Below are 27,326 nucleotides of genomic sequence, written 5' to 3' on the forward strand. Positions count from 1 at the left end.
GAGCGGTATTTCTTGAAGAAACAGCGGGGCTGCGCATGTTTCAAGCAGTTTTTCCATCCAGCTAAAGCTTCTCCTTGCGTCTCGGCCTCGGTCCATTATGGAAATTCATTAAATCCCAGCCATTCGAATTCGTCTCTCCCTCTGAATGTAAATTTTCAACCTACCAATTCCGTAATTACTTTCGCATAATGGGCATTTATATGTATTACGCATTTGCAGGAATGTTAAATCTTCGACGTTCGCTCGTATAAATATGTATGATTCTTTTTTCCTACTATTACACGCTTTTAACGGGGTTTACATATAGAGTAACGAACATTATCGTCTTCGTTGGCTGCATAACAATTTTCCGCGAAGAGCATTAAGGACGATGTCGAAATTTTTTACGCGCATATCCACGCTTACCAGCGAGGCAGACCGTATCTAAATCACGCGTTACATCGTGTGAAATGATTATTGGTACAGCGATATGGTAATTAACGTGTCGCTGTAATTTAATTAATGCTCCCTGTAGTACACGATAACATTACCAATTTGGTTGCATTAGCTACCCTCTGACATCGTGATATTAGTTGCTAAAAGTATGACGGTCGAGCGCGCTTCAATTTACGTTATTTCGCATACAAAACAATCAGCTATTAACTTGCTGCATAAATTGGTTAAAAATGAATTCTCTCACGAATCGTTGCGCATTTACATATAATACTTCCGTTCTTCGTTTTCCGCTTTCTTCCTCCGTTACCTTTCGACTTTACGAGTTTACATTGTTTTCCCGAGAAGTCAGATCGAAGTTTATCTTCTTACACGCGATCCAGGTCAAACAGAGAAACTTTTCAGAATAGAGCAGCTCCTCTGAACTCGAACGAAAACCACAAGGGCTTGGTCCTCGATCCAGAAATTACGTCTTCGGTTAAAAGAGACACCCCCGTTCGTTATCTTGAAAATGATATTTTTCTCATTTTCATCGTATATAGTATATGTGTAGTATACATATATATAGTAATATAGTATGTATAGTTATAGTAAGATTGTCATAGGAATTTTAAGAATATTTAAGAATTCAATCTCGAACTTTGCACTGAATAATCAAACTTGTTGTATAGTAGACATCGGTCATTCTTAATGTAATAACGAAAAGATATTAAGGATGTATCTTGCTTTTTATCACGTCTCTACCAACGAGTGAAACAGTCGGGTTTCAAATGTAGGTCGCTTAATAAATATTCATAGAATTACAAGCTGAATTACTTGGCCTGACTCAAATATGAGATTGAAATTACGCTATTTTACCTTAACTTTCTTTAACGTGAGAAATAAAGCCTGTCGTGTTCGATGAAAAGCATCGACGACTACGTGCGATCACGAAATTACCAGGTTTCATCAATCTTTCCGCCCCGCGTAGGAGATAAAGCCGTGCACACAGGGGAAAAGCGTTCGACAGTCGATAACCACTTCATCAGCGCGAATTAATCCTGCACGCGTTGCTTTCAATGTCTCATTAGGTACATTATCACGGTGACATCCGCGTGCACAAACGCGAGCCAGCTTTCTCCATGATGAATGATTGAAATCAGCGGAACGTTAACTATGAAAGGAGAGCGGACCTCGATCGATAGACTATCGTGGGCTTAGACAATAATTAGGTGAAAACATCGACCCCTCCCGATCGGATTATCGATTGTACGAGAGCATGGTCGCGTGTAAACCTCGCGCACGACTAGCTCGAACACGTAAGGGACTGGTTGCAACGTAATATGTGGCCCTCGTTGCGTTACATCGCGCGATTATTATGTGACACACCTGTCCCATGAAGTTTAGTTCCCCTTGTCGCAGTGTTTCTCAGTCTAAATGCCTAGAAGCTTTGGTACGAAACTCGGAGATACGCGATCATTCCATAAGTAATTTACATATCTAACTTAAACTTAAGGCACAAATGTCTGTGAATATGTGTAATTTTAAACGAATGAAGTTTACTTCTTTCATTGAAGGATAATGTATTATCTTAGCCTCCTTTAGCTATTGAATTAATATTATTAATGAAATTTTACAAGTTACCAATACTAATAAATATCTTTCCAGAATGGTAACAAGTTTGTTAATCAAACGAATTACATATTCCCTTAATATCCTATTTAATAAAATATTACTTGTAACTAGTCAATTTACTAATACTATTAGTTGGTAAAAATTGTTGTATAAGGAAGTATTTCAATTGTTTGTTAATCTTTGAATTTAACTTTTCAAAAAGTTATTAAAATTCAGAATGCAAAGTAGGGAACGAAATTACTTACGGAACGACCTGATATAAATTGAATGGAAATTTTTGAACGAAGTACGAGAAAAACCTGATTTTTGCGAAATCGTTGTTACATTACTTTTTCCTGATTTATTTTCGAAGAAGTAAGAATGGGAGAAATGGGATTAATCAGAATAATTGGGAATCGACTGAGAATCAACTAGTTGATGAAAAGCCGACCGATCGAGTGCTGTGCGCAAAGTCAATTCGTAGCCAGCAAACGAAGACTATTATTATATCTATTATTGCTACGTTATATATTTTACTCTGCCCTCTCCTTGCAAAACCAATATTGCGTTTGTAATTCATCGTTCCGAATCTAATAAATCGAGTTGAACTACATTTACAATACCGGCGTATCGCGATTTCGTGAAAACATCATATGTCGATGAACGTTTGTTACCGAACGAGAAATATGATCGAATATCTATTCGTTTAAATTATTTTTATGTCGTTTATTTTGAATTGAAGCATTTATCGCCGATCGTGGTATCCATTTTAAACTACATACAGCGTATAGTTTATTTGATTATTATGTGAGAGCATCATTTTTTACTCGACAAAGATGTAGAGACATTGTGTACGCTGTATATAAATCTTTTAACGAAGCGGTAAGTTGCGCGGAATGTATTGCGCGCTAATATCTAATAATCGATTGTTCATGCATTTATGTAGAAATTATTATACAATGAACACATAATTTATGCGAGTTCTACATGTAATCTATTTTCTGTCATATAAGAAAGTTTTATTAGATTATGATGAAATTTTAGATTGAAATAACTAGATAATCTACTTGCTCATGTAATAATAGACAAACTTGATTGCTACACGTATGAGTATAAATTACCAGAAATTGGTACCAGATGAAAGAAAATTAACTTTTATCCCTCAATTATGTGTAATCTGACCTTCTCTCTGTTCCAGGGTCTTTAAGATGAGGCTTACGAGGGATACGAGCTTATTCGATGAAAACGTGGTCTTCGAGGGATCGAATGGTCGACAAATTGCGTTCGATCCATTGCATGCCTACAGCGGAACCCTTGAGGGTAAGTGGGCAACGAGTTTGTTAGAATTTTTTTAGTGGAAAAGGGGCATCGCGAGCGAACAGGCACGATCGTTAATAGCACAGAGGTAATCCGTTAAAACGAAACGCGCTTGAATGTGAACATTAAGCAAAATAGCTGTAAAATAAAACGGGAGGGTCTGGCATTTGATTTTCAGCATTTTTGAAGAGCCCGGTTCATTATACGGAAATTGTCAGAACTGCGCGGTTCTCGATGTCAAAGTAAAAGAAAATAATAATCGCGCTGTCCTCGCGTTTGCTCGAAATTACATACATTATCGCTCGGCGAAATATTTCTCATAATAAGGGATAAAAAACAATCTCTCAACTTTCATTTAGTTTAAAGGTGAACAATTTTTGTTACCGTGGCAACTCATTGCCGTAATTCAATTATTCATTCGCTGATTACCGTGGATATTTCAACTCGGACTACTTTCAAACGTTTGCGGTTCATTTTCCTCAGAATTTTTTCTCGCATTTTTCATATATTTAAGCGTACTAAAAAAAAAAAAAAAAAAAAAGGAAAAAGAAAGAAGAGAGAAAAAGAGAAGGGCAACGAAGAAAAAAATGTATTATGGAAGAAGGTACAGTGTACGATAACCAACAGGGGATCGAGCTTCGAACCGGACGCATCCAACGAGAAATTCACGCGCTGACTCTAATGAAAGCACTTCGCGCTTATTTCTGAATCTTCTAGTCGGCGGACGGAGGAAAAAAGAGGCGAATTCCGGTTGGTCGGTGGTGAAAGAGCCACTAGACGATTTCCTTTCTTTCTTAATCAAGATCCTGCCAGTGAAATTAAAATGTAGAGGTGAATCGATACGCCATAGTCTGGCCGGCATTTTCGGCCGGTTTTCCCCAACGAAATATCGCGACGATATTAAGCTGTATATATACTGACCTGTTCGCGAGGATTCATCGTGAGTGCCGGTCAAATAGATCGATAGATAGTTGGGAACTATTCTCGTCTCTGGGGAGGTTAAAAATTCCGCTGAAAAATACTGCAAACAGTTACTGGATGAATAATCGAAATTAAAGCGCCCAAAGATATTTGACCAAAATATTCTCGTTCGTCACATATTTTCGCCGGCATGTTTTTTCATTTTCGATTAACGTAGCACGAGCGTCCACGGGAGCAACCTGCAATATTTTTTAATACAATGCAGCGTCAGTTGTCACGAGCAGATGGCACACAGCATCGGGATTCGAGTCACGTGGACGTTTCTCGCGCGTGTTATTCGATTACATCAATTTTAAAGCCCGTCTCTCTCTTGCTCCTCCTTTACGGACGCACGGACGACGCGTAACGAAATTTCAATAACGTGTAACATAATTACACGCGCGACCATTTGAATATCGAAATCGTTGGCGAAAAGCATGACCGATTCGTCCGTGTTCCACATTTCGTTGGAACTTTGAACTCGCCGAAAGCGTGATAAATTCTGTAATAAATTCTCGAGAAAATTTGCGGCCATCGAATTTCATTGCGACGACTTATCCCTTTCTGTCATTTTTTTTTCTCGCAGCCTATCGTTCCTCCACATCCCTTGCAATTTCTCGTTTTACGCCGCGAGACTCTCTTTTTCTTTCTCGCCTTACTCTTTGTTTATTCTATTCTCCCTCTCCTCCTCTCGCTCTGTCACTCTTCTTTTTTTTTTTTATTTCGCATATCTTTCTGTTTGCTTCTATTTCATACTCCTTTTCCTGCCCCTCTACACCTCTGCTTGTCCCTCTTTTTTGCGTTTGTTACCTCTCTCGTGGCAACGATACAGCAAGCCAAGTGGGTTATTGGATGGTTTCCAATATGCCGGCTCGCTCGACCACTGCGGTACTTTATGCGCCCTCGTATCATTTCCACGGTTTTTACGAGGTGACGTTGCTCCTGGCCAGAGTGGCTCGTTGACAAGCCTGGGTAATTTTTAAGAAATTTTTAGACGCCGAGTGCTACTAACAAGCTTAACATACTTGAATGGGGATAAAAGTGGAATCCTTTAAATATGATTGTCATCGATAGACGAAACAAAAATTTAATGAGACAGCGTCGTCGTCAATTAACGATATTGAAATTTTTATTGAGTTTGAGTCTGAGTTATTTTTTGACAATCCATTCATGTATCTACTTATTTAAGAAAATTGAATGAACTTATTACTGAACCCAATAGAAGATAAGAACAACGAATGGACTCAGTTTCTACTAAATATCAGTGAATTTTTCTATTACTTACGATTAGCAACTAGATTTTATATATAAAATAACGTACTTTTATAATTTTATCAGTTTCTGTAAAGTACGATATTTAGAAGAGTGACTTGTGAAATTTTGAGTATTGGATAACCATTTATTGCAGTTTACGATAATGTGCTACATCGGCGAGTCCAAATTAACGTGAATTAATGTTCTTGCAGTACTATATTCGGAATAATATCAGGATAATAAAACCAATGACAAGGAACTACGGTCGTGTCTTGTACAGGGTACTTGTCTTCGAATAAATTGGCCCAGGTTCGATTTCGGAGAGAGAGTGTGTATTTTTGTTTTTTGCGAATTTCACGTAAACCCTTCGCGGAGGGGTTTTCCATACTGAGAAAACCAACAATTATTTTTACTAGGAAAAAAGAAAAAATGATTTCATATATAAATATCCTAAAAATGAAGAGGCACGTATTTCCGAACGAAATGTCGTTATCGGACTGTGATAAATAATATAGCTTACATGTGTTAAATAGTACTTAAAATAATACAACAGTGTAACAAAACTCGTCAGTAGAAATTTAAAAAAATTCAATCAAAATGTCCGTGTCAAAGGAGTCCAAAAAATGAACAACTGAAAATACAGAATATACATAAAAAAAAAAATGGCTAAAACTCTTCTACAGCAGTCGAACAAATATGGAATTAAAAACATAAAGATACGAATTGGTCGTTTTTTTAAATACGTTATTTAATCTGTCACTTATCGTGCAAAATACTGTGTGCATATAACAAATAAAATTGACGGTACTATTAACTATTAACTACTAAGCTAATAAGCGTTTTAATACATCTATGAACAACTAATTCTATAACATTATTATATTCAAATGTATAGAATATTGATATCTGGAACACTGTGATGTCCAATTAATAAGTCACCATACGTACAGAAAGTAGGAAATTAAATAAAGGGGTGCTGTGGTTAATTCGATTTAGAATGTCGCAGTCGCGTGTAAACACGTGTGCGGAAGTCAAATAGCGAGTACGGGCGGCTAATATGAGCACTCAAAATTCAATGTAACAGTGTAAACCTAAGCAAACGAAGCATCGAGCTTTAACAGGGCCTGGCATAAAAGCAAGTACACTCGCTGAAGGAGTAAATCGAGTTGAAAATCCGAAACTTTGTGAAGTCCCTTCCTCGTTGGCGTCTCAAAACTTCTCTCTTTTTGCAACAGGACCGTCTGTATGCGTCACACTGTGTTTCTGTGTGCTTCTTTCTCCCTATATATGTAAAAACCTGCACCATGGTCCCGAGTCCCGAGTACACGTTTACGCCTATGTTTATGGCTACCTTACACGGACAAACGTTATCACAGGTTGCCCTTAGGACTGTATCTATACCGAAATTCAACAAAAGTCCGTCTCCGTTCCCTTTATACACTTTTCGACAAATATAAAATTTAAAAACTCGTATTCTTTCCGGGTCACCGGTGCCGCGCACGTAACGCCGCGTTTTCCACGCTAAAAGCGTGAAAATTGAAAGACGCAGATCTAAATTTCATCGGCGCGTAAATTTTTTGCCGAACGGCAAAAGAGAGAAAAACGCGGAAAACGAGAAATTCTTCCGCGCTTGCTTTGTAAAGCGATTTTTTCCCTCGTTCGTTGTTTAAAAAGATTTTACTTTCGTGAACGGTTATAGTTGCGCGTAACAATTTCTGTTTTTAATTCAACTCGATGTAAAACAATGACATCGTAGTCAATCGACGATTTGTTGTAAAGTGGAAATTGCATAATAACGCGACGATACCTCGGTTATGCGGCAACTTCATAGAAGATAACGAAAATCCCTGTAAAGGATATAAATATTCATAGTCTGGGCGTAATGAATGTATCACCTCGGCGAGGGGCACGAGCACCATGATTAAAAGTGCATTGCCACGACAAAAAATTGACGGGGCGATACATTTTTCTAATTAAAACTTGAAAGCGGCTGGTAATTTTTCTTGGATTTTATCCTAATGTACTATTTGAAATAGCCAAGCCGGGAGTGAAACATTCGAGATTTAGCTCTTGAGACATTATGTCATCGTTTTAACGATATTAACGTGTATTTAAGTGAGAGTTGGAAACGGAGACGAAAATATTTCTCTCTGCCCGAGTCGAAATCAAGAAAGTCCTCTGTCAGAAGTGCGTCTTTTGCGCTCACAAGATCTTTAAAACGTCAAAAATATTCAAGAATCAAGGTATTTTCACCAAACTGTCATTTAGAAGGACGCGAGGAAGGATTTGATGTTAATTTCGTATTAATTTTAATGCTTTCATAGACGCCTGGTTTTCGATATCGGTGAAAACACAGTGTTCCGGTATTAAGAGAATAGGACCGCGTTTACTCGATCCCGTTATTTATTAACTATTCGTTATTAATTAAACTCGTTGCGCGTGTATACAATCAATCACGGAATTACAACACCAGCCATGATTCATTTCTATTTAATGCGTTTAATTATGTTCGATTCGCTAAAACACGAAATGTTTTCCAAATATTAAAACCATCATCGCTATGAGAAATGTATATTAATTTTGCACTGGCTGCGTGTAAACAAACTTGAATTACACGATACATTTAGCACATCGTAACGTTTCGTCACTATATGATAAAACGCCATTAATTTTGCCATTCATTAACCTACGTTTCACCCATCTTGGATTAAAAGATCGACATCAAAACGAATGTATGTGAATATAAAAGAGACTAGACCCGAAATAGATGCGTGAACTGAACCCAAACACGAACGAACCACTAAATCGGTGAAGCTTCGTGACAGCTCGTCGAAAGGAGTTTCTGAATTTATCAGGATTCCTATCTTTTAAAATTCGCGAGTAACAAGCCTGAAAAGAGGGAAACAAGGTTTCAATTTAAGCGAGTTGTTTGCACGCTAATTCCCGATTACCTCAGTCATCGGTCCACTGTCTAATAAAAGACAGTCGTCCGTCATCCGCTCTTCATAATCCTCTCGTAAATTAGCATCGAAACGACAACTTCTCCGGAAATACGGATGAAACCAGGAATCTTTAGACGAGCGACGATCGTACAATGACGTTTTCTTCGTTCATCGGCGCTAGAGCGCTAAATGGCTACTTTGCAATCTCCTTGGGTGCTTCCCGCGGTGTTCGACAGAAGAGGCGGGGATATTTTTAATCATCTAAGAGTCACGAGGCAGCCGAGAAGAAAGGAAAAAGAAACGTCCGCATGGAGAGGGGAAACATCACTTACGAGGAATTGCAATTTTCTTTAAAGACGTCGAAAGATGAGGAAACCACCCCTACGATCACCACCCTCGGTGTCGAGCGAATTCAACGCCGTTGTGCACATCTCTATCGAACCATTCGTCGAAAGCAATTTCCATCTACGAATAGTTTTCATCGACTACCATCCAAACTCTATGACTTAGATTCGTGGCTTGGAACTTTCTGTTCTCACCGCGTTTATCATGCAGTCTGCTAAGGTTGTCTCCCATTTCCAAATATTGCACGTTGTTGGGGGATTGTTCTCTATAGCATATTCTAGTATGTACGATATTGTCTACACGATATCGTGTATATGCTGTTGGATGTTGAAACTCTATGTGAATATTGTATTTAAACTCTGTGCCGTGTTAAAACTCTAATGTATTGTTACCAGCTATCTGTGAGAAAAGCAGTCTGTAGTATCCTCCTTTCCTTTGTGTCCTTAACGCGACGTTTCTCTGGGGGAGTGATGAAGTATTACTCTTAAAACGTACGAGATTTATGACAGGATACTTGCTACTGAGGCGTGGAAAAATAAAAGCTACAAATGCTATCTAAATCTGCTACAAACTCTCTAAATCATATACCACCTCAACGTTGGTACACGAATGGCCGAAAAGTTAAAATCTGTTTTTAAAAATAATAATTTCCTTTGAACATGTCATAAACCTGGCCAACGTCCAATTCTAACACAGTCGATGGATAAATGCAGGAGCGGTTATCCCGTGGCTGACAGGATCGCCTCTCTGTTTAAGGAAAGCAAACACTATGGTGGTAATTGGAACACGATGGGAGTATCTTCCGCTTTCTAGCTGGTCCCTATCTATATCCGTAACGAAGGGATGAGTAGGTGGCATCGCTTTACCGAGACATCTCGTTAGAAACGACGCGTCTTAATTATGTTGTCGACCTGCTGGATTAGGTTTTCTGACAGAATCCTGGTGTGGAGAATTGTCTAGAGGCGTGTAGTCACCGTCGTGTCGGGGATTTAACGTCCACGAACTCCGAAGGAGGTGACTTACTCACCTTTGGTGCTACATGATTCCCTCTTCGTATAAGCGTACCATTACAATCCAAATCTCTTGAAATTCAGAGTTGTTCGAAGTGGAAATAGAATCGCTAAATTCTATTTCTAAAATATAGTACAACGAATAATGATACAAGTAATTTGAAGCTTTTTTTCCGGAGAATTTGTCTCGCAACTAGAGTTTCTTCTAGAACTGTTCCATGTCAACTTCGAACCAGTTATTTTTTTAAAATATATCTAAGAATATTTGTCTGCGTGTGAAATAGCATTGTAATTTATCCTCCCGCCGAAAAGTTTTATGGCACGTTATACGCTTCAAAAAGATTCAGTATTTAAAATATGGATTACGAACTTCAAATTAAATGCTAACAGCAATTGGATCAATTATTAAATATCGTTTCCACGTAGAATACTTTATGATGAGAGTGTCATAGTCGAACTTGTACTCCGACATTGTTAAGACAAAGGAGTGAAGATGTGCGGAAATTGCGGCAATCTCTACGATTTAATCGTCCAGCCTAGTCGAAATTGTCTATTTATAATTATCAGAGAGACAAAGACAGGACAGCGGTGGGTGGAGAGGAGGCAGGGCGCACGATACCTTTGAGGGCTGTATGTCTCTTTCGTTATGAATGAATCCAGCAATGAGTTGGCACGGTACCAAAGGATTTCCAGGTGGCCGCGAAATTAAGCTCGACCCCGGGCTGGAATCCTCGACTGCAATCTATGCTTCACTGAATTTACTGTCCTCTACTTCCACGACCCGTAGACGACATCCACCCCGTTTCACCCTCTCCGTCGCCCACCGCAACCACCGTGACAACCCCTCCCTTCCGATGTTCCAGCCCGCGCTCAGCCACACGGGGGTCTCCTAGAAGCGTCGTTCCTAACCTTCGTCTCGAAGTAAGTCCTGCCAGCTGCTACCAGGATGATTACTTCTTCATATTTTACGCTCCGCCGACCGCCACCTCTCATCATCTTGTTCGCCATGCTCTCGCGGAGTTTGCCCGTACGCTCGCCAACGTAGAGGGGTCAAGTCGCTTCTTCCACCACAGCAATCCACTCTGCCGGTTACTCCTCGGCCCAGCGGTAAAAGAGCTATCCCCCTTCTCCGTTCCCTTCTATCTAGAGATGAAAATTTAATCAGGACCGATATCAGAATGCGAAATGAGACAGAGATTCTTTAGGGTAATTTGTGATTGAGGGTGAGAAACTTTTTAGAATGGCCATATATTAAGAGCTTGGAAACCAATAAGTGTTTCATTGATAGATTTTTAGACATTTGTAGGAGATTCAAAGGTGCAAAAATGCGAAGAATACACGTAAAGTGGAGATATATGTAAAATATTGAATATACAGCTCTTTGTTAAAGATCTGGTAGGTGAAACATTCACTGTCTAAGTTCTTCTTCTCTAATTCTTTAACGTATGCAGTCCATACGACGTATTTCACTTATATACGTGAAATAAAGCAGCAGATATTAGCAACAGGAGAAGGGAGAGGACGCTAGTAATATAGTGTAGTATCGTGGACGAGGGGCCTAGGGGGGTGTCGTGCGAATTGTAAACGAGCGGTTTTTGCACGTGTGCATGATGGGGCTTAAACAACAGATATCAGACAAAAGACAAAGGGTTGCTAAGAGACATAAACGAATTCACGGCAGTATGAGTTGAGAAGCCAGAGAGTGCGGATTACGTTGTCGAGATAGTGTTGTTAGCGTTTTTGAGAGAGAGTTGAATCTGTGTTGACGAGAGTTGTTAATTAATTATAATACGTTGTTACGATTAGTTCATGTTAAATAACCATTGTTTTCTGTTTAATCCATTTATTATCAATAAACTAATTATTATTATATTTACGATACTACAATAGTTAGTATAGCGTGTAAACAGACCTCGCTTTATTTCGTGTTTTATTTTGGGTACACGTAATGTAGAAGAATTTAAGTATTCGTATAAGTATATAATAACGGCTCTTCTTAAAATATCTAACAAAGGATTGTACTCTTTTATTTCTTTGATATACTTATTAAAAATGATTTGTCATGCAAATAACCTTTTTAATACCAAAACCTTCACAGTTTAGCCACTATGTTTGTAATGATTAAATGAATATGAATGTGAATGAAGTGACACAGGTTATTTTTAATAAGAAATTAATTTCCATATTAATTCTAGTTTGATGCCTGATATTCGTTTCTTGTTTTATCGACCACAAAATATTTTGAAATAACGTGTCGTTTTATCTGATCTTAAATAAAAATCGTCAAGTAGAACCAGCGTTCAGATTGACTAAAGTACTGACATTTACAGTGACAAAGCAGCAGAAGATTACGAGGATGGAATCGAAAACCGAACGTTCTAATCAAGTTAATGCGTATTTTCCTCGCGTCCACGGTACGCCGAATTACAGCCAGAATTTCGTTGTACGTCTAGAGACTGCCTCAGCTTTCCGTACTCCATCAGTCTTTGATGTCGAAGCGAATGGCGTGCCTCGACTTTCGACGCTTTAAATTTCCAAGCTGTACCCAGAGACAATTCTGCGACCGTTCTGCCAAATTCGATCTTAGGTTTCCACAATTCGACGATTACACGGTGAATAACTGTGGTCCGAAATACGAAACACCGGAACCTTTAGCACTTTGCGATCGATTTGACAGCGCATAAAAGCTCCATCGAAGCGTTAACAAGCGAGCGTTTCGCATAATAATCTTTTGTGCGGCGTCCATCGTCTACATCATGCTAGTAATGCATTGGAAATTAGTCACTCCCACGTAGATTACTTATTGATTGAACTTAGGTTACGGAATCAATCTTTAAAGGAAGTTGTAAGTCGAGCACAAATGACGTTTGATAAAGCGAAACAGCCGTCGAGTAGCATATACTTTCCACCAACCTTAAATGTTCATGAAAACTTTCGTAAATGTTCTTCTCCATATTGAGAAGTTAAGAAGCAATTTTAATTTTGTTAACTTCGACCTAACTACGTGTCCCTCCTTAATTAAAATGGAATAGTATGCGTTCAAAAATTTCGTATAAAAATCTGAAACTCATTCGTAGTCACGAAATAATTAAAAACCTTCAAAGAAATTCATTTGAATATAAGAAAAGCTCGAGCATCTAAAATAATCTTCGAGATTGAAAATTGGTTTCGGCGAATTAGCCTCGCATTTAAAAACCGTGAAAGTAATTTACGGACTCTTGATACACACGATAATTGTTTTCGAAGAAATATTTGCCTTGAGAATGAAGGAAGTGCAGAAAAGCACGGGGTAAGGAGAAGCACGGGTCGCGGCGGAAACGAATTTCTTCGTCTTGAAGGAGGAGGATGTAACAGCTGGTGGTAACAGGATAATTACTTCTTAGCATTTCACGGCTCGCCGAATCTCAGGCACATTATGCACCCGTGCTGAAAAGCTCCTTGGCCGTTTTCAAGAACTCGTGATTCTTGGCTCGTGAAAAACTTCCTCCTCTTTCTCCTTCCTCGTCTCGCTTATCCACCGCCACGGTTCGGTGATTACCGACCAACTATTCGTCATTTTTCTTCAACGAGGAAATACGTTTCTCTAACTTGGCTCTACGGTTGTACATTGATTAACAAACTCGCGCAACCGGCGACTCCCGTTTCACCCAAACGTGGAAAATGAGAAATATTTTCCCTCGTAAAGATTAAAACCCCAAACGATAAAAGGATTTTTCCTGTAGAGGATGTTTCGTTAATGAAAATATCGTTGGTATTTTCACCGCTAATAATGAACAAATATCGATCGATCGGAGAAAAGGCAACAGGAGCTTCGGAAAGACAGACACCATCAAATAAACGGCGAGTTTAATCGAACGGCAACAGAGACGACGCGCACACGTACTTTGCACACCGTTCCGCTTTACCTTGGAGCAAACGCGTTCAATTCACTACCCTAATAATCGATAGCTTCTCCATGGGAACACACCAGCTCGAAGATTTACGGAGGCGCTTTGATTGCCAGTGATTAATTCTTTAAACGCAATCAACGGAGTGCTTCTAATTCTATGGCCCCATTGTTCCACGTTAATTGCATATCATTAGAAGGTGTGGTTCGTAAATCAACCAGGTTTTTCCTCCGTTAATTAACCGTTCTTCGAATCGAGTTACTTGGGTTGTTGAACGTCATGGAAGCTGATTAAATTTTAATAGAACCAACGACATGAATCATAATATTATATGTAAGTCTTCCTTTAGTTAGATTCGAAAGAAAACGAGGAAAGCCGCACGAATACGAAGTTGGAACGCAATCCTATTCTCTCCGCCATCGACTATGCGATCAGCCTTGATTGAAATATATAGGCGGTCTGCCGCGCGAAATCACCGGTCCAAAAGAACGTTTGGTAATGCCACGCCGGTACGAACAGATTGAGGGCGAAAAGGGTTAATAAGGGGCGTCGAAACAGAATCTCAACCTTACAACACAGCTTTAAGCGGCAACGATAAAAACGTACGAAGCGGTTCATATTCATTTGCCGCTTAATTGGAAATTTATGGCCACCGGGTATATATTACTCGGTTGTATACCGAAACTGTCAGCCGTAACTTTCGCGGCAATGAACTCTAAGCGCGTATCGGCCTATGCGATTCCTATGTCTTCTTAGACTAGCTACATAACTTTGATCGTGGTGAACATTTATCACGAAGGATACGAACTGATCGATTGGAAAAATACTTTAATAAACCGAGCCAAACTCGAGTCTTCGGATATTTATATAATTTTTAGAAGTTTCTTATGCGAATCCAACATACAGCCAGGAAGCAGATGTTTCTCGACTTCGGGGGAATAATGAAAAGGGGAACAGGAGCGAATCCTTCCGATAATGAGTCAGTCGACGAACGTAGAAATATCAAAGGTTACGGAACAATTTTCTCGCCCTCGTGGGGGTTGGTTAGGTGGGAGGGTTGAAACGGAGCGCAAAGATTGAGCGGATTTAATGGGGTATAAAGGTATAAAAATGACACCGCTAGGGAGAGGGTGAAGGTAAGATACGGTCAGCTATGGCGGTATTTCAAACTAATGGCCAGATGTTGTCACCTCTCGTCGACCAGTTTGTCTTAAGGAGCGTACACAAGAATCGCGTGAAGGAACCTCAGCTCGAAACTGCAGCATTTTTCTGCGACACGTAACGTTGTCTAACTTAACTCCACAGTCAGATAACTTAATTGCGTTCCAGCAGAGAATTTCTAACCGAGTTGAACCTTATCTTAATGGAAGCATATTATTCATTCTATTCGTTGGTTATTAAATTAACCTTCCATTTGATCCAAATACAATTTACGCGTTAAATCTACGATCATCTAAGATCAACAAATTTCAGGGGAGATTTTTTAACAGAGTTGAACTTTATCTTAATGAAACTACATTGTTCATTCCACTCGGTGGTTATTAAATTATCCTTGAGTCTGATTCGAGCGCATTTTGAGTGTTAAAAATTGTAACTCTTGTTGAAACTTCTTCATTCGCCACGAATTTAATTAAATCTACTATCATCCAAGATCAAAAAGTTTCGAACGAGAATTCTTAACAGAGTTGAATCTTATCTGAATGGAAGCACATTGTTCGTTCTAGTCGTTGGTTATTAAATTAACCTTGATTTTGATTCGAACACATTTAATATTTTTCGAATATATTCTTCCTGTCTTTTCTGTGAATCTAGTTAAACCGACGGTCGTCCAAGATCAAAAAAGTTACAAAGTAACTCGTGAATTGGATAAGGAATCGTTACGTTTACTTGGAAATTCATGAATGCGTTTCACGTATTCAATCTGAAAATACGTATTTTTCAATCTCCACGGAAGATTCACTCCAAAAAGTTAGAAAGGAGCGTGGCGAAATTCCTGACGACAAGTGTCGAACGTCCTAGCAGACGGACGTTCAATCTCGAATTCTCGACTATGCTGTGAAGAAAACGAAGTCGATAGGAACCGTGGGACGAAAACACGATGTTCGAAAAGACGAAGCGTGTCGTGGGTAGAAAGAAAGGGCAACTATTCATGGTTCGTTTGCAGCGTATAGAGTCCAAACACGCGTATACATACCGAAGCAACAATGGTACCTTGTTGGCACAAGTTTTCAAGCACTGAGATTTTCGATGGTTTGGTTAAGTGGTTGATGTGTTTGGGCCAATAAATTTCCAGCGGCGAACAAATAGAGGGAGGAAGATGGTAATAGCGTTAAGTGGCAGCCACCGGAGAGAACGAGTATTAATTTATGCAAATCTGCCCCCTCAAGTCCAGTAACTCTGTCAAACGTCGAATTTCAAACAGAATTGACGTTTCCGACTGATTAAACGTGCATTTCATTTTAAGGATCGTGCGGTTTACGCGATGAACAATTTGCCCCGTTTTGTTTTTGTTTTAATTCCACATTCTGTACCGGAAAAACAGGGAAAAATTGAAATTATTTTTCGTCCAGGAGGAAAAAAAAGCTGGGAACGATCTAAAAGCAAAAATATTGAAAAACTGTGAGCGTTGTTTCATAAGAGATTTTAATTTTCAAGAGGAAAAGAGAAACTTCTGTTCCTATTCTCTTTCCTGGTTTGGTTAAAAAACTTACGGCAAGGTTTTTCTTATTTCTGGTCGGTAAAATAGACCCGTGGAGCTAGGTTTTATTTATAGGTAGGATCTACGGACAGGCTTCAGCTGGAATGCCGAGTCGTTTGTTATTTTTTATCACGACCTTTCCGCAATTATCGCTGGCGTTTCGTTATCATCCTACCAGGGAGACGATATCTTTCCCTTAATTTTTCACTTTGGCGCGGTGTGGTCCGCGCGCATTCGCGCAATCGCACCTCTGCTCCAGCAAGATTGTTATAAGGCAGATAGAACCGGTTCTCCGGCGCTCGTAACTTACGCGGAATATAAATTAAACGTCGCGCGTTTACGCTGCTTAGTTAGCGGCGAAGAATAATAAATTCTAATGAAATGCAACCGGCATTCGCGGTTGCGCGTGTACACGGCCGCGCACTCCTGTCCTCTTTGAAAACTTCGTAATTGCGGCGACAAGGGTGTGTATACACCTGTAAAACTCTTTCCGTGGCGAACAATCCGTCCCGGTTTTCTTTGCGATTAACTTTCTGCAATTCACCGTCGTTCTAAATTCCTGGAAACCACGTCATACCTAGTTATTAAGTATCAGCCCTTTGAGCTTTGTCCTATTCGACATGATAAAAATTCACCGAATCGTGAAACCATCTTGAACATATATCAATTGTTAAAGATGGCCTCACTAAAAAAAATATTAATGTTTATTAATAGAATGACGACTTCTATATAGTTGCCGCGTTTATTCTTAGATTCGTTTCAAACTTTACCAATATAAATACGATAGTCGATTTTCATTGTAGCTGTGACACATATACATAGTGTGTTCAGAAAAGATTTGTACTCGAATGTTTCTGTAAGTCACTGTAAATGGAAGTTGTTCAAAATCGCTCTGTTTCTCGTTTTATTTTTGAATTATAAAACATCACTTTATAATCATCATTTTATAACCATACTCGTTTTCTTTTCAAGATATCAATTCGATAATCAATTTCTTCCACTTTCTGTCAGTGGATTCTCTGTTCGTTCGCGTTCCAGCGCGCATCTGATTTATCAACGGCTCGATTATAATCGTAAATCCTCTTTCCAGCCCGGCGAATTGCTCCCACGGGCGAGAGATGAAAAAAGCTAACCGGATATTTTTCGCTAACAGGCCAGCAGTCTGGCCGCTTGATTCGGATCAAACGAAAGAGCCGTTTCGCGAACGAGTCATCGCTCCTTTCTTTTACTCTCACTGTTCTAACAACTTTTGTTGTTGGCATCTCTTCTCGTGTCTTCGCTAAACTTTGAAACACTGTAGATAGACAATTGCGTGAATCGTTGTAACACGAGTATAAAAGTTAAAAAAGAAAAAGAGCATGAAACGGAAATTTGCGCAGTTTTTGCAGCAACGAAAGCGTGAAATCGCAATTTGCACATGTAACGAGTGCAATCACGCGGGGAATTTGTTCGGTTTCGAAAAATATTTAATATACAAGCGAGGCAAACTGCGGTTCTTGGAAGGGAAGCGATTCAGCACAACTCGCTTCCCAATATCGAGAAATTTCCATGTGATTTGCATGCCAGTGTTTTTTAATCGATAATATTTTATTAGGTATACTGCTGCTCATAAGCATCCAGTCGCTTTGATCGATTTATTTGTAACCACAAAATCTGAATTTTACCAAAGTGTGCACAAATCGGTGTATTAGTCACTAGAGGCAACACTTACTGCTTTTTCATAGAATTATCAAACTGTAAATCTAAATTGTCTATTTAAAAACATTGGAATACTATATTTTACTATTTACGATATGTACTCCAGTATATATCTAATATTCAGTTATCACTGGTTGTATCAACACCAGAAATCTTTCTGTCATTTATTCCCATTTATTCCCATTTATTTTTCATTTTATAATTAAAGATACACGTAGTAAAAAACGAGCAATTGTCCGGATATTTCTAAGCGATGGCATATATTTTAAACGGACATAATCGTTCGGACTGGTGCAGCCTTAACAAGGGCGCCATTCTCTGTTATATCGATTCAACATTGTTAACGTTTCGCACAATAACGTGACATTAATATGTATACAGTAGTTACTTCGTGTTTATGGTCAGACGCAACCGCTCTATTGTTGAGCTACTTCGCCTGTTTCATTGTGTTACGTTTACAGCGTTAATTTGTCTTCGAAAATAACAACCCATTAGAATTCTCAATGGAATAAACGCTAGAAATACGCTTTATGCATAAGGGGCAAACCCGCATTCCGTTTTAACACCGGCCTTCATCTATCATCCAACGATCGTAATGTGGATTTAACGTGGAACCATGGAACCGTGGATAACATAAATACATCGATACGACGAAATTATGACAAACAACTGGCTAGAATTCTTGCCGAGAAAACTCGGCAGTTTGCAAGAAAATGCAGGAGAAACTTTTCATACAAATGTTTCATCATCTGTCCGGTGGTCACGGTACATTTGTTTCGTTCCCAGCGGCGGATACGTTTCTCACAAATACCAGAGCGTAAAATTTGATTTCCCGAAAGCTGTTTCATGTCTTATTTCTTACGTACGTGAACGTACGTTCACGTCGATTCATTTAATCGTTTCGTTTAGCCGGCGTTCTCGACCAGGAAATAGAAACAGAAACAGAGATCGAAGAAATAAGATAAACTTGGATATTTTTAAAGCTTGACGAGGGGCGCCGTTTTATTTTTCTCTGTCATTATGGAAAATTTCAACGAATTTATCGTCGAATACGCCGTAATGACTAAACTTTTCGATATATTTTATCCTTTATCGAAATCTTAATCATGCACAAAGCTGTGTAGGTATTTCTAGCACTGAATGCCGTCGTTTCTCAATGTTCTCGAGCAACAACATCGCATCGCACTTTGCAGATAATTAACAAGAGTTGTAGTTCGAAATGAACCGTTTATGTTTGCTTTCAAGTTGCACACAGCAAAAACGTGTCGCTGTCTAACGCAGCAAGCCAGTTCTCCTTTGATCTCCGCTAAATCGCTGTCTTCGAATTGAAACATTTTTTCCGAACAAATTTCTCATTAAGAGAATTGCATCCGACACGAAACGTTTGTTTTTGTTAAATTCCTTCCACGGTTGCTTCCGCGATTCCCTTTGTTCCTTCGTTCAAAAGCATCGTCCGTTTCTCCTGTTATTTTGTTTCGCGAATAGATCGTACATTGGAAATGGTTTTCATTCGATTCCTGACGATGCTCGTGATAGACACGCGTTTTCATTGCTGTGCTCGTTGAATATTTTATAGCGGCCGCACGCGATATATATTATGCTGGCAACCACCAAATTAAAGCTCGCGAAACGGATATGAATTATTACCGTGCCATCGACTGGTTCAGACTTTGATACTCGGTGAGTAGCGCATCATATTCAGCTGGCGTGCGGCCACTGATTGACGTGCTCACGTTACATTTACCATCAAACAATGCTGCTACGAATATGTTGTAATTGCGTGATTTCCATGCTGACGGACAGCACGGGATCGATCGGACACTCTGGAATCGAGCGTCAAGTGAAAACCTCGTGTTTTAATCAAGACCCGCTAGTTACCTTCGTTAACTTGATTTCTGAAAACTTTCCGCTACATCGATGTCATTATTATAAATTATAGCGTGTTTTTCAGCCTCTTGTTGCTTTCAATAATATTTTGAAACAAAGTATGAAACAAAACGCGAAGTAAAATAATTGACGTCTGATCGTACACGTTCCTATATTACTGGCGCTCTTCCATCTGCTTTTGCTGGTAATTTTTGATATTTTGTTTTATGCATAGATGCAAAAGAAGAATTTTCCAAGATAAAATACGAAATAGTACGACGTCCGACTACACACGCTCTTATACTACTAGCTCTTCTCCACTTTTTCTCGTTGGTAATTTTTGATGTTTCATTTCATGTATATATTCAACAGAAGAATGTTCAAATATATAGCGCGAAAAAGAGCGATGCGCTCTTTTCGACTTTGCCTTGCTATATAGTAATTTCTGTTGTTTCATTTGTACATGGAAAATTATGTTCCAGAATCCTAGTCAAAAAAATATAGCCGCATAATTACCGCATGTGGCAACCGATTAACCTTGTTGCAGTCACGGTCTAGTTACATTGATGACATACGAAGAGGCACGGGTGCACGCCGTGCAGGCGTCTCTGTCAAAGAGATAATTGCGAGTAAATAATGCTACGTTGTGGCTAGGCGGTATGGTCTCCATTGGGTGGATGGTTGAAATTGCTGCAATAATAGTTACACAAGCGTAGCTGGAAAACACGTTCTAAAAGACGGACGCCGGGACATTGCGAAGCATAATAATAAAATTCGAGTGTAATTGTGAAACGCAAAACGCAGGAAACGGCATAGAACATATGTACGTACACTGTCGTAATTTTCAAAGAAATTTTGTGACAAAGTGAAATTAAACGTCGCCGTCCCGTTTCGTCGAAATAGTTTCCCGTGGAATTTGACAATTACAATCAATAACATATTATTGGCGAAATGAACATCGCGTAATAATTCGACGAAAACGGCGGTATCGGACCGATCGATCGAGCTTTCTCCCCCAAAGAAATCCCATCTCCTTTAGATTGTTTTATGCGAACTCTAATCTCGTTGGAATTGCATACAAAATTCAGCGTGCATTCGTGTGCTGTATTCACCACACGTGTACTATGCGGTGCTGGCGGTTAGATGTTACATACTCGTATACAAGAGATGACTTTGATCGAACGACCGAGCCAATCAGGAACTCAATTTGTCGAAGCTAATCCAGTTATGCGAGATATGAGCCGGTCTTTTCGTGAGCTATTATTATTGCAAATAATAACGCGATACCGAACACAATGCTCTGCTAGTTCAACATCAATCGGGCCAAAGCGCTTTGTGCTTCAGGTTGACGTACATGGCGTACGAAATAGACAATTTCACAAGGGAGAACGTTGTTATACAGACATACCGGTTCATATTAGAAAACTTACAGAATTGGATTTAACTTTAGAAACAATTATATAATAATTAGAAAATCTTCAACAATTATAAATCTAAGATGGTTATTCGTACTGCGTAGTAATCTTTTTCACTAAGTACGTGTCTGCAGTAAATATCCTGTAATTTCTATATTCGTTTTTAAATTAATTTCAAATTGTACCAGTACAATTACGAGAACCATGCCTCATTACAATGTTAATAAAATTTAACTTCACTTAAACGAGTACTAGCCTGAATTGGCGCTTATTGTTGAAAACTGTTCGATATAATGATGTAACGGAAGCTGGATATAAAAATTAAGAAGGTTCATGTTTACGTAGGGTATCATCAAATTACCAAGCTTCACTGCAGACGCGCTTATTACGAAAAAGAAAGATGCCGGTGGTTTTTCAGGCAGACGGTGAAAAAGGAATATTAACCGTGCGGCGAAACGAGCCGTATGTATGTATATGCCGCTCACGTAAGTGGATTTTCATGTAAAATATTTCACGAGAACGTCAGTCCATTCGTATAGCTGAATCATGAGATACTTCGTGCGTCTGCTCAAGACCAGACTTTACCATTTTAATTTACACTTTATCCCATTATTTCGTCTCCTCGAATTCACTCTAATTCGTCCTCTGTTTGTCTACCATCATCGTCGCCAATCCTTTACTAAATTGAATTCTGATTTATATCTATATCTCTGGTTACCTTGAAGACTAGAAAAGAAATAAGCCGATCTGTTCCTATTCTTCTTTGTCAAGATTTTTGTCCTGATCGTGAAAACAGCACCGAAGAAAGGATCGAGTGGTTAATTTTAGATATCCTCTTCCAACTTGCCGATTCCACGCGTTCGTTTCCATCGGTGTAAAGTTCTTAATACGATGCTTCTGCTGTCCTAAATACCGCATATCGAGAAGAAATAGTTCCATCAATTTTCAAACTCTCAGTTATTAGTGGAAGGCAAAAGAATTTGTGAAAGCAAAAGGTCACGGTATGGACAGCTTTATTGGATTCGCCAATGTGAACACGTTGCTGATCAAGCACATAATAAAATCCCATTTTTACATTTTCTCTTATATCTATATTGAGAATGATATATACATATATATATATATATATATTCAGTTTTTTGTGAATATAACGAAGAGGATAAAATCTAAATTGAGATTTGTTTCATTCTGTAAATATTACAACAAGTACTTTATGTTGAATATTTTATACTTTTTTCCATATTGTATGAATTCTATACATTTTTGTACATTTATATTGTTCGTAAATTCATAATATTCGCGATATACTTATATCTTAATCACTTGTCCACGCAAACTCAAACATTGAATGGCCTAGTATTATATCTGTCTGATCACCAAAGGACGGATCTGCTTAATTCACTGATACCTTCGCTGATCGACAGAACAGGTGTTCTTAAAATCAGACCAACGATTAAAATTCTCTACGTCATTAAAAATCTGTGCGATTGCCGGATGATCGCACGTTAGAACTTCGTAAATATAAAAAATTTATTTTAAAGAACACAGAAACAAGCCACCAAAAAATTATTCTTCCATCAACAGAGAAATATCCATTCGATTAAACTCTAAAATTATCGCGTGTATCACAACACTTGGCTCCATCTCGTATCCTTCGAAGAATGGTACAGCGAAATTCGCGAAGCCTTCGAGGAGATTGTAAAGTTTCCGAAAATGAGGAGGGGAGAATTTCGAAAGAGTTTTCCAGAAGATATCATGCCCCAGGAGAAAACCACGAGTAATTCACATAAAAAAGCTTCAGCCAAGTTAAACGACCGAAAACGGTCAGGGTTGAAATTTCGGTTGCTCTCCTCTCGGTTTACGTGCGACCAGTCATCCGGAAAACTCGAAATAAGTGAAATCCCCCCTTCCCCCGTTCTCTATCCCTTCCACTGGAAGAATTGTTACGCAAAGCTTGAGCGTAGCTGAGAGCGTGCTTTACGACGCATTCCTTTAAGCTGAGCCACTCTTTTTCATTATCTGCCCCCAACCAGCCAGCCACCCGTCACCCCCTGCCATTTTTCCGTTTGCTTTCTTCCTTTCCTGAGGGTTGGAACAACGACGGTGGAACGGTGGTCAGGAATATTGATCGATTTGAATTTTACTCGAATCTCCTTATCGGGATTATTTCAGTTACAGTTCGCAGTTCCCCAACCTTCTAGGGAATTTACATACAAGTGGGAAATTTATTCATTAATAGTAAAATTATCGGCTAAAGCGTAGATCTTGCGTGAGAAAAATCTAAATGAAAACTATAGAATAAGATATTAAATGCAAGATTTAAATTCTTAGAAATACGTTGTGAATTAAAAATATTATTCCTTCTAAATTTCCGAGTGGCCAAATTAGATCTCGCATCCAAGAAATCAAAATGGCGCGAAATTTAAAATGTCAAAATTTTTCAAAAATGCCAAAAATATAGTATCGCTGTCAGTGCATTCTCCTTCTAATTTTAAATTCAAAAGCAACCGTTGTGAATCTATACGGTTTCTCTGAAAAGCTGCCGCTTGGTTATTTTAATCGCTTCGGTGGTTCTAGTATTAATAGATTCGCATAGATTCGCGCAACTATAGGCAATCTTTATTGTATCTAGGTGCGGTAAGACAGATTTATCGCAAGTCAGATTTGTAGCGGCGACGTTATTGTTCGAAGTAGATCCGGGAATCAAAATCGCGTGATGTCTGTAATTACGCGTTGATTAATTGAGCGCTCACGGCAAGCTGCTGCTGCCTCATAGCGACGGCTGCCAACGCCTCTTTTTTACAGCGAATTTATTGGGCGGTAGCCGTTCACTCGGTTAAATAAACCGTTCCCGTTAAAATGTTCTTGCGCATTAATAATGCCGTATCTGATCAAAAACGCAGCACCCGTTGCCCCATTTTTCCAGATACACTCGACCGATAGTGCATGACATCCGCTACAGGAGTTGCTTGATGTTCACCGCGAACGCGACCACTTTTGTCACTAGAAAAAAGTATCTATATATCTGGTCGACTTATATAGCCTATTTTAGAGGAAGGTAAATGCTGCGGGGAATTCATTCATCATATGGCGAATTGAAAATCATAGTGCTGTAAGTCAAAATTTTAAAAGTTTGAATTTAACTAGCTTTTTAACTAGCTGTATTTTAAATTCATAATTAATCGTGTCACTATTAAATATAAGAACACTTCTGATAGAATTGGGTTAATTAAGAAGGTACTTTATTAACAATATAATTTTATAACTCCTTTGTAAGAAATGAAAAATGTGCTTATAATGTAAGTTCATGTTTGAATATTTAAGCTTTTGCTCAATAACGACCTGAAGAAATATCAACCGTACCTCGACAAATTTGAACGCGCGTTGGCACTGAATTTTTATCCGGTTGAATGTCTGATATGTCATCCGGTCGGTGAGTTTCATTTACGACGATTTAAAATTCGCGAAATCGTGTGCAAAGCCAAGTAGATCGTGTTTCCAGGACGGGCATGAATTCTTAAGTGAAACGTTGCTCGTTGCCGTGTGACGGCAGGAGCGTCTCGCCGAGAAAAAAGTTTTCGTTAAATTTACCGAATGGCTGGTAGGTCGGCGGCCATCAGACCTACGTTAGTTACTTGGATTAGCTTTTTCATTGCGCCGTCCCCGAGTCCGTTTAAAACGAGGCCAATTCGTGCAACCGGATAAATCATTCATGGAGCAAATTACCTGTTCGCCAGACGATCCCTGCTTGTTTAGGGAATCTAATCACGTTTTTCCCCGTCAGCCGGCTAGCCAACGGACTCGGCAACAAGCCACTGAAAAGTTTCCAGCCACGTTTTATTTTTGTCACGATTCCGATTCATTTTAATCCTTCGTGATCCATCAATGTTTGCAAATTGTAACCGACGACGTGAACACTCGCTCTTTCAACCTTATCAATTAGTACCACTACATACATAGCGATCTAATGTGTAATTATTGAACTGTTCGATCATCGCTCCCATGACAGATCCTGTCAGACTCATCTGTCTTTAACTATTGCACGATATTGTCGTCTAAAAATATGTAAGTTCTCCAGACTATATTCTGTCGATGTTCCTTCACGTTCTCTTACTATCCTGTAATAATGTTTTACGTTTCTGTTAACACTACCACTGTGACAAAAGTTTCACTTCGTTCTTCGCAGAAGCGATATACATACATGCTTCTCTCTCAAGAATCGGTAAGTTATTATGTAAGATAACTAACACTACAATTATCGTATCGCGTCTTATTCGATACTTTTCAAACAGAATACATCTGTCGTGGGCAGATATTTTTGTTTAATACAAATCGAGGTTGCTTAGTTGAAGTTGCTTCACATTTATCCATTCGGGAGAATAATCATTCGCGAATATCCGCACAAATTACAGAATTAATATGAATTATCTTTTATTTACTTAAGGCAAATTTTTTTCACGCATATCTAGAAGAATAACATGTTTTCAACGTATTAAGACGATCGATAAGCTAAAATCCGTTTCTCGAAATTAGGTCTTTTTCCTGATGATGATGACATACCAATGTCCGACTTCTGCACATCTCACGAGACAGATATCGAAGCGAAAAGAAAACACGGATCCTTGTACATTCGGTAGACCGAAGGAAACCATACTAATAAATAACCAAGGGATAAACTTGAAGGGTTCGACGCCGATCGCGGAAGTTACTCAAAGTGACAGGGATTTATTGAGAAAGTTGCGATTGTATGTATAAGCGCGCACCAGGTGGGTGGTGGGACAGCAGCCCTCGTTCCGTGGTTGGCGTTATCAACCAAGCCAGAGGGTGAGAAGTACGCTTTCCTGAGGAGTTCCTCGGAAGCAGGATGATCGCAGCCGGAGAATTTCCAATCTGCAATTTGGAGTTTCACCACCCAACCGTTCTCTTCGAAGGAGGGCTAGAGAGAATAATGGGGATGTCGCCGAGCATATTGTCGATTTCGCAACTTTCCGAATCTCTCGCCCGTCACCGATCGATTCTTCGATCTGTCGCGCGTATGTCTGGCTGCGACGGTTTTCTGCGGACTTTCGCGGACTTGTGCGCTCATACGCTGGAGTTCACTGACTTTCTCCTCTATTTCTTGACGGGAACTTTCTGACGTCGAAACCCTCCCGTGCCGTTTCTTTGACATCACTATCAACAGATCTGATTGAACCAAACCACATTGATTTTATTCCGTTAGTATTGTACATTATATTTTCCATTATATTTCTAATCTTACTTTATTTGAAGAATAATTCTATATCGCGTGATTCACGATGAATAATGGAAATATATTTATAATTTAAAACACTGTGATTTAGATGCGAATATTCAAATTGATGTTTACAGGAAGAATGTGGTTTTGTTTGTTATTGTTGTTGATTCTCTAAACATTATGTCATTTGGTAGGTAAAAAGGTATTCGTGTAATTTGCTCTTAGTAAATATCATAGAAAATCGAGTTGAATTCGAAGCTTCTATGGATCCAATAACTTTCTGTCGTTGAAAGCTCTTCTCTTTACGGTTGCTGCAAGAGATACTGGGCTTTCAGTTTCGATTTCGGTTTTTTCCCTATCATCTTGCCGATCGCAGACGCAACGAAAAAACAAAGATACAGGCTGACGCGTTCGCGGAGCCTAGATACAGAAAGGATGACAACTATAACAGAGGACTCGAAAGAGGAGGATGGAAGGGTAGAGACGAAGCTCAAAGAGAAACTGAAAAGCCACGATAGAAATTCTCTCGTAATTCCGTTCGCTTTGATCTTGAATCCCATGCCGCAATATTTTTCCCTTTTATACATTTTCAGTTGCAGTACGCAAACTAAATAAAAATGTCGGGAAAACAATCGTTCCGGCCGACTGAACCTCTTTCTTTGATGTCCACGCT

At 39.1% G+C, this 27,326-nt stretch overlaps 1 protein-coding gene across 2 annotated transcripts in view; it reads left to right on the top strand.

Moving 5' to 3' along the window:
* Window positions 1–27,326, top strand: part of LOC138187480 (disintegrin and metalloproteinase domain-containing protein 10) — a 159,708-nt gene that overhangs the window by 49,113 nt on the left and 83,269 nt on the right. For both annotated transcript variants that reach the window (XM_069128311.1, XM_069128312.1), the window contains exon 4: window positions 3,224–3,345. In XM_069128311.1, coding sequence (XP_068984412.1) covers window positions 3,224–3,345 — 122 coding nt within the window. The remainder of the gene's footprint in view (window positions 1–3,223; window positions 3,346–27,326) is intronic.

This window comes from Bombus flavifrons, chromosome 15 (genome assembly GCF_040668555.2).
Source record: "Bombus flavifrons isolate JBK064 chromosome 15, iyBomFlav1_principal, whole genome shotgun sequence".
Classification (NCBI taxonomy): Eukaryota; Metazoa; Arthropoda; class Insecta; order Hymenoptera; family Apidae; genus Bombus; species Bombus flavifrons.